The sequence below is a fragment of the Poecile atricapillus genome, chromosome 2, assembly GCF_030490865.1.
Source record: "Poecile atricapillus isolate bPoeAtr1 chromosome 2, bPoeAtr1.hap1, whole genome shotgun sequence".
Lineage (NCBI taxonomy): Eukaryota > Metazoa > Chordata > Aves > Passeriformes > Paridae > Poecile > Poecile atricapillus.
In genome coordinates, this window is record NC_081250.1 from 20,309,062 (window position 1) to 20,325,597 (window position 16,536).

A 16,536-nucleotide genomic window follows, 5' to 3' on the forward strand; every position below is an offset into this window, starting at 1 on the left:
AGGTTCAGTACATGTTTTGCAACAAGAAAAAAGTGACAAGCAAAGACACAAGTCAAACTTACTGCTGTCCATCTGGCAAATATAGCTTTTTTTATGCTCGCAGTCAGTGTTTTCCCATAATCCTGCATTATCTACAGATCTTTTTGTCATTGAAATACAATCAGTCTAGGGAAAAAATAAAAAATAGAATTGTTGCTGATAAAGTGCAAAATTTCCAGCAAAATAGTAGAAATAGGTATAAGGAGAAAAAGCTAATAGCTTTCCTTTCTAATTTTCTGGCTCTTTTCATGTATTGCTTATTGGAAATTAAATGCATTATATTATATATCGTAAGCAAATGTGTTTTCACTGGCAGATTGCTGCAAGAATTTTTGTCAGATTATTAAAATTCCTTGGAAAGTATTTAAATTATTTTTACTATGGAGTTAATGGTAATCTGTACTGAATTTTTCAAAGTTTCATTTGGATTTACATCATACAAGGAAAAACAATAAACCAGAATAAAAATCACAACTAGTAACACTGGATATTTTCAGTAAAATATAATAATTATAAGAAGTGTAATTAATTCTAGCAGTAAAGTTTACTTTTCTGCATTTCTAGACTTTGACAAAGGAATGAGGTAAGCCTGGATTCTAAACAGGCCTATTAATTTCTGAGTACAGCTCTAAAAATTCAGTCATTGAAATTTCAGTTCCCTTCTGCTGTAAGCTATTAAAGGTCAGATCTTAGCTGAGACAGAAGTCAGGCTGGTGACTCAAATATTGAATATGTCATTTGTGTTATGCATTTTCTGCTTTATTTCTGTTTACCTGTATTGTAATATATTTCCAGTCAACCACTTGGACTATATCTCTGAATGGGAATCCTCGGGCCCAGTTTGAATAGTCAAAAATGCTTCCATCTGTCCAAAGATATTTACCCTCACTATTAATGTCATTCAGCCCAATCCATGTTTCGTTGGCAACATCCTTTAGGTGGAAGGTGAGGAAAGCTGATAAGAAACAGGTAAAAAAATAAAAATAAAAATTACCTGGGGAATTTCCTTTCTTCAAATTCCATGTAAATCAAATTACGAATAAAAAAACAACCAAACATCTTCTAAATATACTGGAAATACCAACCTCCGACTTGTTAGGCTATGAGCTAATGATAAAAGAAAAAAATTACAATGGGTAATCAAACTGAAGCAGTTTGATTCCAGGGAAAAAAAAAAAAAAAGAGGAGGAAAAAAGGAAAACATTTTTTGATAGAAATTATTTAGGCTGCTTGGAAATATTATAGAAATCAGGGCCAGAAATCAGACTCCAAAAGGACTGTCTTTCAGAAGGTAGCACCAACTGCAGGTATGTAATTTCTGATCAATGTCTGTTTAATGTCTAACTTGAATATCTATAAGCATTTCATGACAATAAACTTTTACAATATATCACATCTTCCAAGACCATGGGGAACAGATTACTCTATTCCTTCCATATAAGACATTTGAGAAAATTTGGGAAGTGTCACAATATCTCACTCCAGTCTTCCCTCTGGATCAAACACCTCCAGGTGTTCCTTCACAGGTTATGCTATTTAGGTCTGGAGGTAGGTTCAGCCTCATCACTGGATGGTGAAATATGTGGTTTCATACATAGTGCTGTAAGGCTCAGATGTCATACCTTGCACTTGATCATTGTGTATAGAGGCCAAATTTCCCCCTAATTCTCTACAAACACTTCTTGCTGAGTGCCAAGTTAGTTTATCTTCTTCGCTGGATCCAAATATTTTGTAACACTGTAAAGAGAGTAAAGGATTAGACAGACTTCCAGGTGTCAAAGACTATTAAAACCATTGATTTGGATTAAAACTGTGCTAGTCCCTGCATGCAAAAAGCTGCAGATGGGGGATCTGCTAAAACACAAATATTATCAGCCATCAAGGAGACCCAGCCGATCCCAGTGATACGTGCACAGTACTTAAAGTTGTGTGGGGGTCACTGCTGGGAAAAAGCAGACAACTGCCAAAAGCTTTTGAAGAATGAAATTACTAAAAAAAGTAGAAATTTTGAGGGACTGGAACTATTTCCTGATAGTGAACATAATTTGAAGCAGGTAATAATCTCTCAGGTCAAGTTTTTTCAATGATATACCACAGATGGAGTGCTAAAACCTCAGCTCATGTGAGAACTCTTGTGACTGGAACAGTGTCAGGAAGAAGTGCCCTTCTGAATGGCATTTTCCCTGAATACCAATAAAACATATTTTTTGTGTATTTTCTGAGGGACAGAAGACATGACTCCTTCCTCTTCATGCCCTTTGAATGCATAAAAACTTTTCCTATTGATTTCGTTGTGGAGTTGATTTGTGGTTTTTCCTCTGTTTGTTTGTTGGAGTGTTTTAAAAGTTCATATGTCCAGGGTTTTTTGTTTAACATAGCAGAAAGCAATGCTTGCTTTTCTTTTATATTTGATTTGACATTTATTGCTGTTTGTGTTACTCAGCTTAAGATGAGTTGCTGTGATGGCCAATTACTTATGAAAAGTGTGACCTTTCATTTTTTCATCTCTGTAACTCAGAAAGAGAGAGTTACACTTACAGATAGGGATAGTGAATCAGAATTTCCATGCAGCAAGTATGCCTAAACTAAGCAGAAGTATCTAGAAACTAGGAAAGTTACTATGGCTAAGGGCATACAGACATTACAAAAATTATAATGCCAAATGTTCAAATCACTCTTTTTTAATATATATTTAGCTACAAATTTGCCAACCTGAAAATTCACTGCACTGCTAACTAGCACAGCTCTTAGTAAATTGGTGTTTAAAGAGAGAGAATTTATTTGATGAGATAAAAGGGATAGTTGTTTTCTTCACCTAGAGCAAATCTGATAAATATGGCTGAGATTTATTACTGTACCTTATTGTTAAACAAAAGCCAAGTTTCAGGACATCCTCCTAGAAGTGGAAGTACAGTAGGAGCAAATCCTGAGTAAGTTGAATTGTGCCTTTCACAGATAAAGGCATTTTTCAAAGCACAACTTATGTCTTTCCAAAGGCCTGTAAAGAAAAGGAATACAGATAATCGTTGTAAAGACTACAGAATACAGAAAAACTCTTATACAACCACTACAGCAGTCAGATTCAGGTGGCATTCATAAAGCACAAATGAAAGACATTTACCCAAATACGCTCCTCCTTCCTCTGCAATATGTTTCTTTCCTAAAAGTGATGGCACAATTTCAAACTTGAGCGTGTTACGAAAAAATGTCAGTATTGTAGAACTACATCTCTGTGGGGTAACCTCCAATTTAAGTATGGACCAAACATTTTGGATTTTGATCCTAAATTTTACGCAAATATTTATTGTTGCTATTTTACTTACCAAAATTGTTTGACATTATCACACAATTTTCATCATTATTTGCAAAATTGGGTTCATTGGGAGCCCAGGCAACGTAATTCACAGGAGTGTCATCCAGCCATCTGGAAGAAACAAGGGGACAGTGGCTGCCAGACATCTCAGCAATCAGTCACAAAGTCTGTTTAGGCAGAGGGCTAAGCAAGGTATTAGTCACCAGAGGGCAAAGGCTCCACATATCCTGGAGAGGACATAGCCACAGCACTACTGCTGCTTCTCATCTGTTCAGCACTACCACATTTGAGGCAGTCTATGGACATTCTTCACATCCCAGAAGGGTTGTCCCCCTGAAAGTCTTCCACAAACCTATTGTTAAAACAAGCTTCTTGCCAGAAATCTCAGAAAGTTGTTGGACTCGATGCTGCTTATGCATCTTGCTTCCAGCTCACATAACTTGAACCACTTGGGATTACTTTGAATTAACCCTTATATATATATTTTACCAAAACCTCCTGGGCTTTCTCTGTAGCCATTGGAGATCTGGTCAGGGTAAATCTCACCCTTAGGTTAATGTCAAAAGTGGATCAGGTAAATAACGTCTTAAAATTAGCTGCTTCTCCTCAATACATATGCAGGGTTGCGTTCTCACAGAGTAAGGCATTAAGTGAACTGTCATAGACATGAATTTTTATTGGGTTTGTTCTCCCAAATTCAGAAGGCAAATGCATTTCTCTGCTTCAATACAGAAGAATGTAATACTTTGGATCTGAGACATCTCCTGAACACTATCCAGAAGTCAATTGCACAACAGTTTTTAACTTATAAAATGAAAACACACAGAAATGCTCCATAAGTGAGATGAAATTAACATCATTTGTTGTCCATTAACAGTTTTCCTTTACTCACCTGAATCTCTGATCAAAGCTGACAACTAAGCCAATGAAATATGATTTTCCTCTGTGTTTTGTGTACATCTAAAATAAAAGTAATTAATAGTTAAGCACTAAACTGTTCCTCAACGTCAAGCAAAAATCTGAAAGCCTATTAACCATTACTGTGATTTTTTTTTTTTTCCTTTATTTTCTTGGAATTTGAGCCTTACATAAAAATAGGTAGGTTGCAGGTTCAGACTCAGGTTTCAAGCAGGAAACAGATACGTAGAACATCCTGGAGTGAGGAGCCCACTGGACAGGAAAGCAATTTTCACTAAACACTAAATGTATTAGAAAAGATAATTAACCCGGGCCTGAACTATCCTTTGCTGCACCTTTAATATTTGCATGCCATTTTCCTCTACCTATCAAAAACAATAGTTATTTTTAACATGTCCTGAACAAAACTATTGGTCTATAAATAAGTAATATAGAACAAGCCCAGGACTCCAGTCTTGCTAAATATTTCGTATGTTCCCTGTATTTTATCACTTGCTCTGCTTCAAAAGTCAGCTGTATTTAATAGGCTTTCTGCTTACATATTGCCACAGCCATCGTCTTTCGCTTTCTTTCTCAATGACAACAAGATCTGCGAAGTTCTTATGACAAATTCTCCGTGCTTCCTCCATGTGGACATGCTCTTTGCTGAAATAGTACTGCTTATTTTCATATATAATCCATCCATCACTGGTGAGTTGATAGTCTAAAAGATAAAGAATCATATATAGTATTTTCCTATCTGGTCAATACAAGGTCTGAAAACTATAAACTCTTTGTGAAAGAGGGAAAAAAACCTACCAAGTTTGTAGTTTGCTTCAGGCTTTATCAATGTACCTGTGAAATAGAAGATTGTCATAAGCAACATCCCAAATGAAAACAAACAAACAAACAAACAAACAAAATCCCTAAAACCACAAAAACAAAACAAAACAAAAAAATCCCAGAGATTTGCTTTATGTAGCTTTACATCCTTCGTAAAATAGAGGGAAAAAACCAAACCCACTAAGCAAACTATGAATTAGGTAATGCATTTACAGTAATGTATATCCAAAAGCACTGTGTTGAAAAATCCAGGATTCACAGTAAATTTGTGATAGATTAAACAAACATTACTTTGAAAATTTATTTTAACATTTTCACTTGACATTCTATGATTAATTATTTTTTTGTATTCTTGGGACTAAAGCCAAACAACATAACCCAATCTAGTAAATTCTAAAGTTTACCTACATAGTAATAAGTACTACTACTGTGGGTAGGTAGTATCCACAGGTACTGAAAATTTAATGCTTGTTTATAGCTAATATCAGGTGTAACTTCCAGTGTGTCAATGGATTCTTCCTTTCCTGATGACTTGGCTTTTACTAGAACAATCTGTTTTTAAGATTCCTGGAGAGCCAATGGATATTAAATTTCTGATTGCAGGTGCAACCAGGAGGAAGCAAATTAGCTGTTGCTATTGCCAGAGCCAGCTATAGCCTCTCTGTAGAAGCTCTGCTTTCATATAAATGCCTGCTATTTTGTCCTTCTGGACTACTAATGCTCTTAGCTTTCTCCTTTTCCACTGTGGTTTGATGGAGAGAAACACAGTATTATAGAAATGAGAGAAAAGAAAAATCAAGTAAATTTTTGGGGGGATCATTTAAACATTTTCTTCTTAAGTATTTAGTGAACAATATAACTAAAATTATTTCAATGTCCTCGTTATTAATTTACATACTTCTGGTCATTTTGATTTTATTGTTTAATCTTAACATAACTGTAGCATTCATTGTTTTTGTAAAGCTGGAATACGTTTTGTAAATATGTGTCTTAAGTGAACATGAAGGAATTCACATCTGACATGTCTTCTCTCATGTTGATCTCCATTCACAATTACAAGATTGATATAATCTCGATTCACAATTACGAGATCAATTTCTCAATTTTTTTCTTCCTTTTGAAAGGTCATCTAGGATCAAATTAAACTGATCAGGGTCATTGTGTCATGGTTTCTGAGCTCCTCCTGCGTAATCTCACCAAGAGCAGAGACACCCGTCCATACAAAGCAGCATGCTCAGTGTGCCAGAAAGGACTGCACAGGATGTGCTGCTTTGAGCTGGTGTGCAGAAATCAGAGCTTGGATGGTGCATTTGAGTGACTAATTTACCAAAAGGGAACAGTGATTCTTCCTTTTTGGTTAAGCAATTTTTCAGTGTTACCATGGTGCCCTATTCACCCTTCAAGGGTTTTGTTGGCAGAGTCATCAAATATTAGATTCACTCAGTGTTTTCATGTAACTGCTTATCCCTTCCCCTTCCTATTGTGCCTCCTAGTACTTCCCTGTGTGCATCCAACTTTCTTTTCATTTTGAGAAGGTTTTAAAAATCTCTTTCTCCATGGAGATGAGTACAAACATTCAGTTTACAACCAGGAAGTGGGGATGTAGAAGTAGGACTGAGTAAGCAAAACAAGTTCTTTCATTATCAGCTGTCACTTGCGCTCTTCATCCCAGACAGACCCCATTTCCTCTCCTGCTGGTGGGTACCCCAACATCTGTCAGGTCCATTTTGTGAGCTTGGCACCAGGTGTGGGAGTTTTGGTACTGGGGCCCTGCTTTCCAGGCAAAGTTGGTGGATGCAGGACTCCATCACGGTTACACCAGTAACTCCACTTTTGATCAGATTGGGTTTTCAGAGTTGCTGGTTCCTATAGCAACTGATCCCTCTCTTGGTTGCCTTTAGTTGTTTCACAGTGGGAGGTAAAGCTTTTTCCACTTTTGTAGAGAGAGCTCTAGCATCCTGCATCTACAGCTATCTGGGGTAAGCCTGAAGAGGATATAAATAGAGGGAGTCGATAATAGGAGAAGGGATAAGTACCTTTGCTTCCCAAGTTTATTCAACCCATGGCAGAAAGATATAAAATTAGAGATGAAGTAATAGGGACACTCTAACTTCCTACATCCAAGGACAAGAGAAATATTTCAATCCATTCCACATGCTTTATGTGTTGCCTTCACTGCAGCTGGTTGTAAAATGAACAATTCCCAGTGTCTTTCTTCCTTTTGATTTGTTTAAATCCATAAAATTTGCTTTTTAAGTTTGGGTTTATTGCTCCATATAAATGGGAAGGTAATAATACCTTTTTTTGTTTCACAAATCCAATTAAGTAAATGTTCGCAGCGCAAGTCATTCCAGTGCATTTTGGGTGATCTATTGAACATAACGCAATGTTCAAGTTCTTCATAGTTGTTGGGTTCATTTTCCTCCCAATTCTCATAAATTACCTGTGTTGGAAATACATATCAATTACTGTGTGCTTCTAGCTGAACAGGAGTAATTGAGATTGCCATGGTGACACTATTTCAGTATCTCATCATCTCAAGTACCTTTCTTATGGGATCAATAGGAGTTCAAACAGTCCTGAGATGGCTGTGAAGGTCATGCTGGTCAGGTTACTTTCCCCACCACTCCCTGAAGAAGGAGCAGAGACTACATGGTGTAGAAAACCATGTGTTTGATAAGAGAAATACTGAGGGGCAGAGGGAGTCACATTTATCTTGTTTTGTGCAAGTTGGCAACTGGACTTCCCTATACTGCCATAGAGCAGTGCCCATTTTGGGAGGCTGTGGAGGTCAAAGGGCACAGACTGTGGAAGGTGGGATATAAAGTGGTGCCACGGATGAAACACAGGCAATGCTGTGTTAAGACAGTTCCCTGCAGCTATTCAATACATATTCTAAAGCATGTATTTTCTAAAAGACAGAATGTCAATTAATATCCAGCAATAAATACTCACAGGGGAGCCATCAATCCAGGCAAAACCTTCATCAGGATTTAAGAGAAACAAACCGATCCAGAAAGCCTGAGTGTTCAGTCCTTTATCCCTAGAATAATTCATACAATATAGATTTATAAGCACAGAAAGAGAGACCAGAATATAAATCCTGAAAAGCACAGAAATATCCTGCTTTCTATCACACCTGAATCGGGAGCTGTGGCCCAAGGCCAAGCTCACTCCCTGCACGCTATTAGAGAGTTGATAGTCTCTGTGTTGGGCTAACACTTCTCATTTAAAAATAAGCTAAAATGATGTGGCTTAGAGCCAGCTCAGCCTCCCATCCTTGTGGATGCAGCACAGCTCTTGGTTGTAGTATGAACTCAAAGACAGAGGCTTTCACAAAACTAAAGCATAAATAGATGTTAGATTAACATTAGTTAATAGATTAGTTAATAGATTAACTAATAAAAATAGTGAGAATTGATTTTCAACTGTTTTCATTTGCTTGTTAGCACTTCCTATGTCATTTAGTTAATATTTAATGTGATTTATCTTGTTGTGCCTATGTACCAAATAAAATTACTATTTCAGTCACTGCATAACACAAAGATTTCTTTCCACAAATATTTTATACTCTGAAGCAAAGAGACTTAACAGACAAATAAAATCACATTCAGGTGATCACAATACTGAAATATATTTAAAAATAAGAAGAGTGAGGTCACAAAAACTTCTCGTTAGGGAAGTTTTAAATCTGTTCCAGAAAATAAACCTCAATTCTGCATTATGTGAAACAGTTTTGGTTAAAGAGCTATATATTATGTGTCATTGGCATGCCTTGGCATTATTGAATACAATCAGAATATTGGTCTAATTTGAGGGGAAAATAATGTCACAGTTTATATATCATAAGCAAGACATAGCATCTACAATGTTACCAAATGTTAATTAAAATGAATTACTCTTTGATTTCAGGATTCTTCAGTTTTTACTCAGAAAAACTTCACATTAAGTCCTTGAATTTTGCTTTACATTTCACAGTAACTCAAGGGATTTTTGAATGAGCTGGTTAAGGAAGAATTGCAGACAGTTACAAGATGCCAGTTAGAGCTGAATGTTTTATTTTCTCCCTTTAAGGAGAGGGACTAACATGTTAGAAATTGATAAGATCTGGAAAACAGCCTTGCTAAAACTTGTGATGAAAATTACCAAAATATTAAGCTTCTTTTTTTAAAAAAGAAGCAGTGTTACAGGATGCTATTTCCCAAAGAAAAACTTGTATTAATGTAATTTAAATTTGGTTGTTTTTACTCACCCACTTGTTCTGCCCCTGATATGTTTTAAGCAATTTCTATTTAACATAGCAGGAACATAAAAAATAATCCTTATGCAAGTACTCACGAAGCTAATTGCCATAATAAAATTTGGTCTTCTCTTGTATTGATTGTGACCAGATTTCCACCTATTTCTCTACAGAATTCTTCAGCTTCAAACCAAGACTTCTTTTGGTTTCCCTCTCTCACAAAAAACTGTTGAGAACAAAAATTAAAAATAAATTGGTAAGTTTGTAAACTTACAGAATATATGTAATTCAAATCACATCATTTTGGCACCCCTTTATTCTTGAGTGAGACAACATGAAACCTGTCCAAGCCTCTAATATTAAACATTAAGAATGTGAAGTGTAAATAATTTTTTCATAGCATCATCTATTTTAAAATAAAACAAAATTAGTAGAGGCATCTGAGGAGAACAAAAGGTATCAGAATGTGCTGAGGACAGAAAACTACTCTGTAACTTAATTGGAATTTTGTCCACTGAAAGGTTGAAAAAAGATGGAAAAACTGAACCATGGCATTTGCACTAGAAAGCAGGAGATTTTTGAGAAAAGGAAGGGGAAGGGTAGGTCAGTGAGTTGAAGTAGAAAAGATAAACAGCAGAAAGCTGTTTGGCCAAGTGTGGACCCCAGCTGAGGAAGAGGTTTTTGTATTGAGGTGCAAGCATACAAGTACAAAACACACTTTCTGCCATGAAGAACATACATTCTTGGACTAAGGATATGTTTAACAGGACTAAATGCTTGACATTTTGTGGAAATGACAATTAAAAATTTGGTAAATGGCAGAACCAATATAATGATAATTACATATGGCATGGAAGCTCAGACCCTTGTAAATACAGGAATAAAATCAGCTCTGATTTCCCAACAGGCAGAGAGTCTCAGGAAAGAAAGTAAGAGCAGACTTTTTATAAAGACATGGAAAAACAAGGCTGCATATTTATTTACTTGATATATATTGTCTTTTATTTCCTTTTTTCCTTTGCAAAAGAGAGAGCTATATAAGGCATTTTTAGCTAAATCAAGAGAATGCTCAAAAGTTTTACTTGCTGAAGAGTCTCCAACTAAACCCAGATCCAAAAGTATTGCTGTGAGTACCACATGCTGTATGAGAAAAGGTTGGCATGGGCATGGTTTCTCTCAGAAACATTGAAACATTGTCTTATGCAAATGACACTGCCAACTCTTGAGATGTAATACTGTTTTTTCTGAAGTTCCAAACTCCTGGAAGCAAATAAATTAGGTGAGGTTCTCACCTGGCATTTAAAATAAATAAATTTAAATAAAGCATAGTTCTAGCACTTTGTGTCCATCATTTTCCATTGCTGACTTTCATTACATTTGATGGATTTTTTTCCCCCCATGCGTTCTTGCCTTGAATACCAAGGAGAAGATCATTCCCAAAAGATGCCCCAGCATCATGGTGACCAGGGCACTGTCCCCTGGTCTGCCCCATGCTCCCAGTGAGGGTGGACACACACTTACTTTGAGGCATGAGTCTGCCTGGGCAGCTCTGTCCCAGCCTTCGGCACACGTGGCCACAGGGACCTGTTCTGGAGGAGCAGGAGGTGGCACTCCTGCTGCCCACTGTTTGCAAAGATAATTTGATGTCTTCTCACAGCTAACAACATCCCATAATCCAGCTGCAATTCCAGTTCCCATGACAACACAGCCTTGCTCTTTCCCTTGGTGATGTGGAAAAGAAGGTAGTAAAAACCAAAATGTTAATTGCTGTCTAAGGAATGAGACCTTTGCTTTCATTCATTGAAAATTAGGAAAAGAAAGGTGCGGATTATGCAGATTAAAAAATATCCTGGCTATAAAACTTGTTTTAATACCACCTGTCAGGGGCCACATATGGGCCAATGAGTCCCACTAACACAGCTTTACCAAAACCAGAGATTTGAAAGTTCAGAAAACAAAACTTCCTTATCTTGACACCCCAGGGAAATCACAGAGAAAATAGCTCTTGATTATTTTTAATAAATGACCTGAAAAGTACTGTGGAGTTCTCAATATCCTGGTAACTCAATTTTGAGAAGGGTGATGTCAAGCACAACATGTTTGAGTGCAGCTGCACTCCTGTTACAGGGGTTGAGCCCATGCAGAGCTTACCTGGCATTGCTGTGTTCCAGTGTGTGAACTGAGGAGTTTCTCCATTGGTCCACCTGAAACTCCCTCCTCCTTCTGTGGCAGAGAGACCAATCCAAAAATATTTTTCAGACCTCAGCCCCGTCAGACTAATCAGAAATGTTTGTTCATTTCTGCAGTGGGAAACAGTGTTCATTCACAGCCTGTTAGTGTATAATATTAATCTAAGTGACACAATCAGAGGAGTGTTAACCTGACCCCAAAACAACAGCTCCTCAGTGAAGTTCAGGAAAAACCCTGGTAGTCTTTAAACCTCAATCAAAAGAATTTCATGTGAGACAACTTTCTCCTTACAGCTCAAGGCATCTGAAAGTCACAAATTGCTGTTCACATGGGCTTCTAGTTTTATTCTACTCTTTCCACTGTCTTTCCAAATCTTTGAGGTGCCTCAAACAGACGACCAAGACAGGACCAAGCCGTCAGCTTTGCTACCCATCACCTCTGAAGGCTATCATGTTCCTCAGGGGCCATGAAGCCTCTGAAGCCTGACAGTGATGTAGACAGATTAGAGATGATAAATTCTGGCTGTGTCAGAAGGCAGGTTCTGGGGAAAATTTCCTACATTTGTTCAGAATTTGGCTTAGAAGGTAGTTTAGGGAAATATTTTTATTAAAGCTTTCTATGATAGAGACCAGCTGTCAATAAGTAGATGAAAATTGTTGTACTTACTGTCCAACAGAAAATAATCCCAGCAAACCCAAACACATCAAAAAGAAAACCAAAAACCCCACCAAAGCCAGCAGTTGCTTTAATTAAAAATTAAAAGAGGAAACCGTTTAACTCAAGAAACCCCCAGATTTAAAATTGCTATAATGGATTAAGTAGATAGCCCTACAACATGGAGGTAGGTGTTTTGGGTTTATTTTTCCTGCATGGATAGTCTTTGCATGCCTTGCAACAATAAATGTTTTTGAAAAGTGCTGATAAAACACTTTGATGGGTTCAAAAAATGGAAAAGTTTTGCAAGTTTCTACATTAAAAGCACTGATTTTATAAAAAGTTATTTTCCCACCTGCTTTCCACTGTAGCTAGATAAGCTTTGCTCTGTTCACATGTCTTATTTGCTTCTGAGAATGTCAAAAGTGCAGAACCCACAAAGTAACAGTGAAAACCATATCTTTTCCAACCCTGTGACAAACATAAGATTTTTAATGTGTAATGGAAAGAGACTTCAATGTAAAAATTTCTCCACTCTTTTGTGTATAAATGTTCAATGCTCAATTTGTTACAGCTTAGTTTAAAACTAAAATGAGACTGGGCTGACCTGTTAATAAATAAAATCAATTTTTTTATTCTGTTCACTCCTACAGGAAGCCTTTTTGTTTAAGGGATGACATTCAGATCTTAGTTTTCATCTCTTTTATGCATACATGACTTTTCAAAGAAAACTGTGACTGTGCTTCCCAGTTGCTCTGTAAGGTTGGGATTATGCAAACTGAGTCCAGAAAGAGCCTGTGGTTCATTCAGGGGGACCTGCAGTTCCAGCTGTCCAGAGCTGCACAACCAGACATCATGAAATACCAAAATATTGCAGACCAGAAATTCATTCACATACAAGCACAGCCCCCCAAAGCTTCCCCTGAAACTCCCAAGTACAAGGAGTGAAGAGATTTTCTGAGCCAAGAGGAATCCAGATAGGGCTTGTTTTCAGGGAGAGCTGAAAGGAGGAATATCAGTAACACAACTCCACTTCTTCCTGTTCTTACAGTGCAATACAGACACCATGGTTTTCTGAATCACAGGGTGGCTCATCTGGGAACAGAGGGCAAGGCAGTATTCATGTACATGTAAATGAATCTCAACTTCCTTGAAAATTTTCAGAACAAAAATTTAAAATGCACATATATTAGTAAACTGCTTGCAGGAAGAGACCAGGGTTCCTCAGCAGTGGATTTTCTATAATATACAAAGGCAGTATCCAAAAAAACCAAGAGCTAATAAATTAATTCCTGTACATTTCTTTGAAGATTATTATTTATGAGAGAGCATTTACTTTCTGGCAGCCTGGGTCCTCAATTGTCTCTTTTTCAGAGGATTGCGATGAAGGCCTCTTTTTACAGATGTAACCAAGTTGCTTATAACAAACATCCATTGCCCAGTATCCATCCTAGAATAGCAGGGAGAAAGAACAAATGTCAAGAAAGGGCACACATAAGCACAGTTAGTGTTTTTTCTCTTTCTGCATGGGGCCAACTGGAGATTTATTAAAAAATATTAGACACACCTGTAAGTACTAGTTTAAGATCTACTTAATGCTGTTTTGAGGTGAAAGAAGGGAATTAACATTTTGAAGTCTCAATATTACTTCTTATCCTAACTTTTAAATGAAAGGGTTTGTAAAGATCCATCTTGCTTGGGGCTGATGGGAGCTGCTTTTAGAGAAGGATTATTTCAATACACTGCTGGAAAAAAGATGAATTAAATCGAACATATGATAGTGTTGCAGTAAATCTAACTATTTTATCCATCAAAGAATCTGAATGTGACTGACTATTTTAAAAAAATACAGCCTATTTAAGAAGAGCTTTCCCCTAATCCCCCCATAAAATCTAGTTTGGAGTCAATTCTTTTGGTGCCTAACACTGGCATACATTAACATTATTCTATGACATAAAAGTTCTCTCAATAACAGCATGGGTTTCATACCAATATTTTCAATTTTTTTCTTTCAAAATTTGTGACATTTTTTGTATTTGCATACACAAAAAAATGCACATGCAGGTAAAATGCACATCAAACCATCATGCCTTGCAAGAAAATAAAGTTTGTGAGTCAAGCAGTGAGAAATACTATAGAACTTGACACTATTTTTTTGGAAGGTAGATGACAGCTGAAGAAACATGCCTAGTGCCAGCTCTCTGTGCCTCAATGCCATGTCTCAGTAACGTGACGCTGAGGGACAAAATTATCTATCTGATTGGAATGTGAGGTATGCGAATAGCACCTATGGTACCCACATATGGTATTAACTAGTTCATCCCAGTTCTTCTCCCAGAGCTTAAACTTTTTCTTTTCTGAAACCAAGGGAAAGAATTTAATGTAAAATTTCTGGATCAGAATTTTCACCAGACAAGGAATTTCAGAAGGGGGTACTAAGAAAATGCTTCCTTTCCTTCTGATGTCTCCTGACCTCTGAACTTGTCTTCTGGTTGATACCAAATTTTGGGCCAAAACTATTTCTAGGTGATATGAAGGATGATACCCAAATAAGCACATGAGTAATTGATTTTGGGTTGATGCAGTTAGTTTAGATTTGCAGTGCTGTAAAATGAGTGCATGTTATACCTGCCCCTTCATAGCGACGCAGTGCTCCTGACCGCTCGTGTAGATGGGATGCCTGCGCTGCCATTTGGTGAATGTCACAGGAGTCCCGTCACTCCACTCAAAGTAGAAGTGAGCCTTCAGGTCATTCAGACCCAGCCACAGCTCTTCTGTTGGCTCTGAAGCACGACAAGAAATAGGTTTTGTTACTCTCCACTGTGCAGTGACTGTTTCCACATGCAGAACCAGCAGGGAATGATATCTTTGGACACAAGATTGTGCTTTTATAAAAAGCACAAGATTGTGCTGTTCCTTCTCAGATCTCTATAAGAGATATATGATGAAAAAATCTTCAGATTGCTTTCAGAAATGCTGATTTTAATGAACATAAGGCTCTTTACACCAGGCAGAAGATTTTTGCAAACTTTCTGTGTTTCAGAGCAACAAAATGGAGCATGAAGACACTGAATGGCTGTGGGTGTCCCACCTCTCAGGAGATCATACTGAGTCCAAGCTATGAGGACACCCGTCAGCACTAGAGGGGTGGTGCTGGCCCATCAGGTGTGTTCACCAAGGCCAGCATCTGCAGTGCCAGGACTGGTTACAGATCCAAGGAGCATCAGAAGTGAAAAGATATCATTTTCTTAGAAGGATATATAGCAAGAGGTTAGCATCAGCAAGAGGTTTGAATCTCAGCAAAAAGCTTATCTTCTAGGTTTGAAGCTCAGTTCTAAAGCCTTGTGCATAGAATATAGGTGCAAAAAGTGCAATTAGAGATCTTTATGTGTCTCTGGGAAGAATACCTTTTTTTGTTTTCTTCTCCTCCTTTATAAGGTTTTACAACGTGGATTATGTCTTGATAAACAGATATAGTTCTGTATTTATGCAACAGCAACAACATAAAAGAGCATGGTAAGTTGGATTCAGGCTTTCACTTGTGATATCTCAGAGAAAGCATTAATATTTAATCTGAAGTTCAACTTTTATGTCACAGATGGAGCAAATGAAATACAGGCCTGCATATATACTCACTGTAACCAAGCTGTGACACTAGAAAGCTGAATTCTGCAATGTTGTGGATGCTTGCCAAATCTCCATCTTGCTTTTTACATGAATGCAGAGCATCTTCCCATGTTTTGGGGTCCCAGTGAATGCTGTAGCAGTGACCTGTGTATGGCCACCAACCATCTGTGCACTGAACAGGCCTCAATTCCCCTAAAATCAGAACACAGTTTTTCAGAACACGAGGAAAATAAAGGACATTAGAATGAGGTCTCTTGAGTACTCTTTACAAAAATGGGACTATATGTATAAACATAAAGCTGTTGTTGGCAATGCAAAGTACATTCAAATTAAAAGCAAATATCATTAAGGCACAGGATGCTAAACATGTAAATAGAATTAATTCTCCTTAAACAGAGAACCACTGAAAAATACCCACATTGTGTCAGAAATGCAATTTGAAATAATGATCAGTGAGAAAAGAGAGAACAAAGCAGACATCAGCCTCTCCTCTGTTTGTCCCCCAGCACCACTCGGTCTTCTGGCTTTGGTGACTCACATTGTCTCTGCCTGCTGGTCTATGGTTTCTCACAAACATATTTTTTAGGTATGGAAAAGCATGAAGCAGTTGACAACTGCTGGTCAGTAAACCTTGTAAATCAGTGGGGACTATGAGTATCCTCTCAGTGGCTTTTTTATAACTTAAATTCTTAAAACTTACCTTGGTCTTGCTTTTAAAATAGAATCCTGCATT

General features: G+C 37.3%; 1 protein-coding gene across 1 annotated transcript in view; it reads right to left on the reverse strand.

Moving 5' to 3' along the window:
* LOC131575193 (macrophage mannose receptor 1-like) overlaps window positions 1-16,536 on the reverse strand; it is a 33,432-nt gene that overhangs the window by 11,100 nt on the left and 5,796 nt on the right. Inside the window, exons 6-22 of the mRNA XM_058830293.1 lie at window positions 15,813-15,995; window positions 14,805-14,959; window positions 13,513-13,626; window positions 12,532-12,647; window positions 11,484-11,632; window positions 10,854-11,053; window positions 9,431-9,558; window positions 8,048-8,135; window positions 7,391-7,535; window positions 5,069-5,104; window positions 4,810-4,973; window positions 4,245-4,312; window positions 3,363-3,463; window positions 2,898-3,037; window positions 1,662-1,776; window positions 813-994; window positions 63-165 (exon numbers count right to left, since the gene is read on the reverse strand). Coding sequence (XP_058686276.1) covers window positions 63-165; window positions 813-994; window positions 1,662-1,776; window positions 2,898-3,037; window positions 3,363-3,463; window positions 4,245-4,312; window positions 4,810-4,973; window positions 5,069-5,104; window positions 7,391-7,535; window positions 8,048-8,135; window positions 9,431-9,558; window positions 10,854-11,053; window positions 11,484-11,632; window positions 12,532-12,647; window positions 13,513-13,626; window positions 14,805-14,959; window positions 15,813-15,995 — 2,187 coding nt within the window. The remainder of the gene's footprint in view (window positions 1-62; window positions 166-812; window positions 995-1,661; window positions 1,777-2,897; window positions 3,038-3,362; window positions 3,464-4,244; window positions 4,313-4,809; window positions 4,974-5,068; window positions 5,105-7,390; window positions 7,536-8,047; window positions 8,136-9,430; window positions 9,559-10,853; window positions 11,054-11,483; window positions 11,633-12,531; window positions 12,648-13,512; window positions 13,627-14,804; window positions 14,960-15,812; window positions 15,996-16,536) is intronic.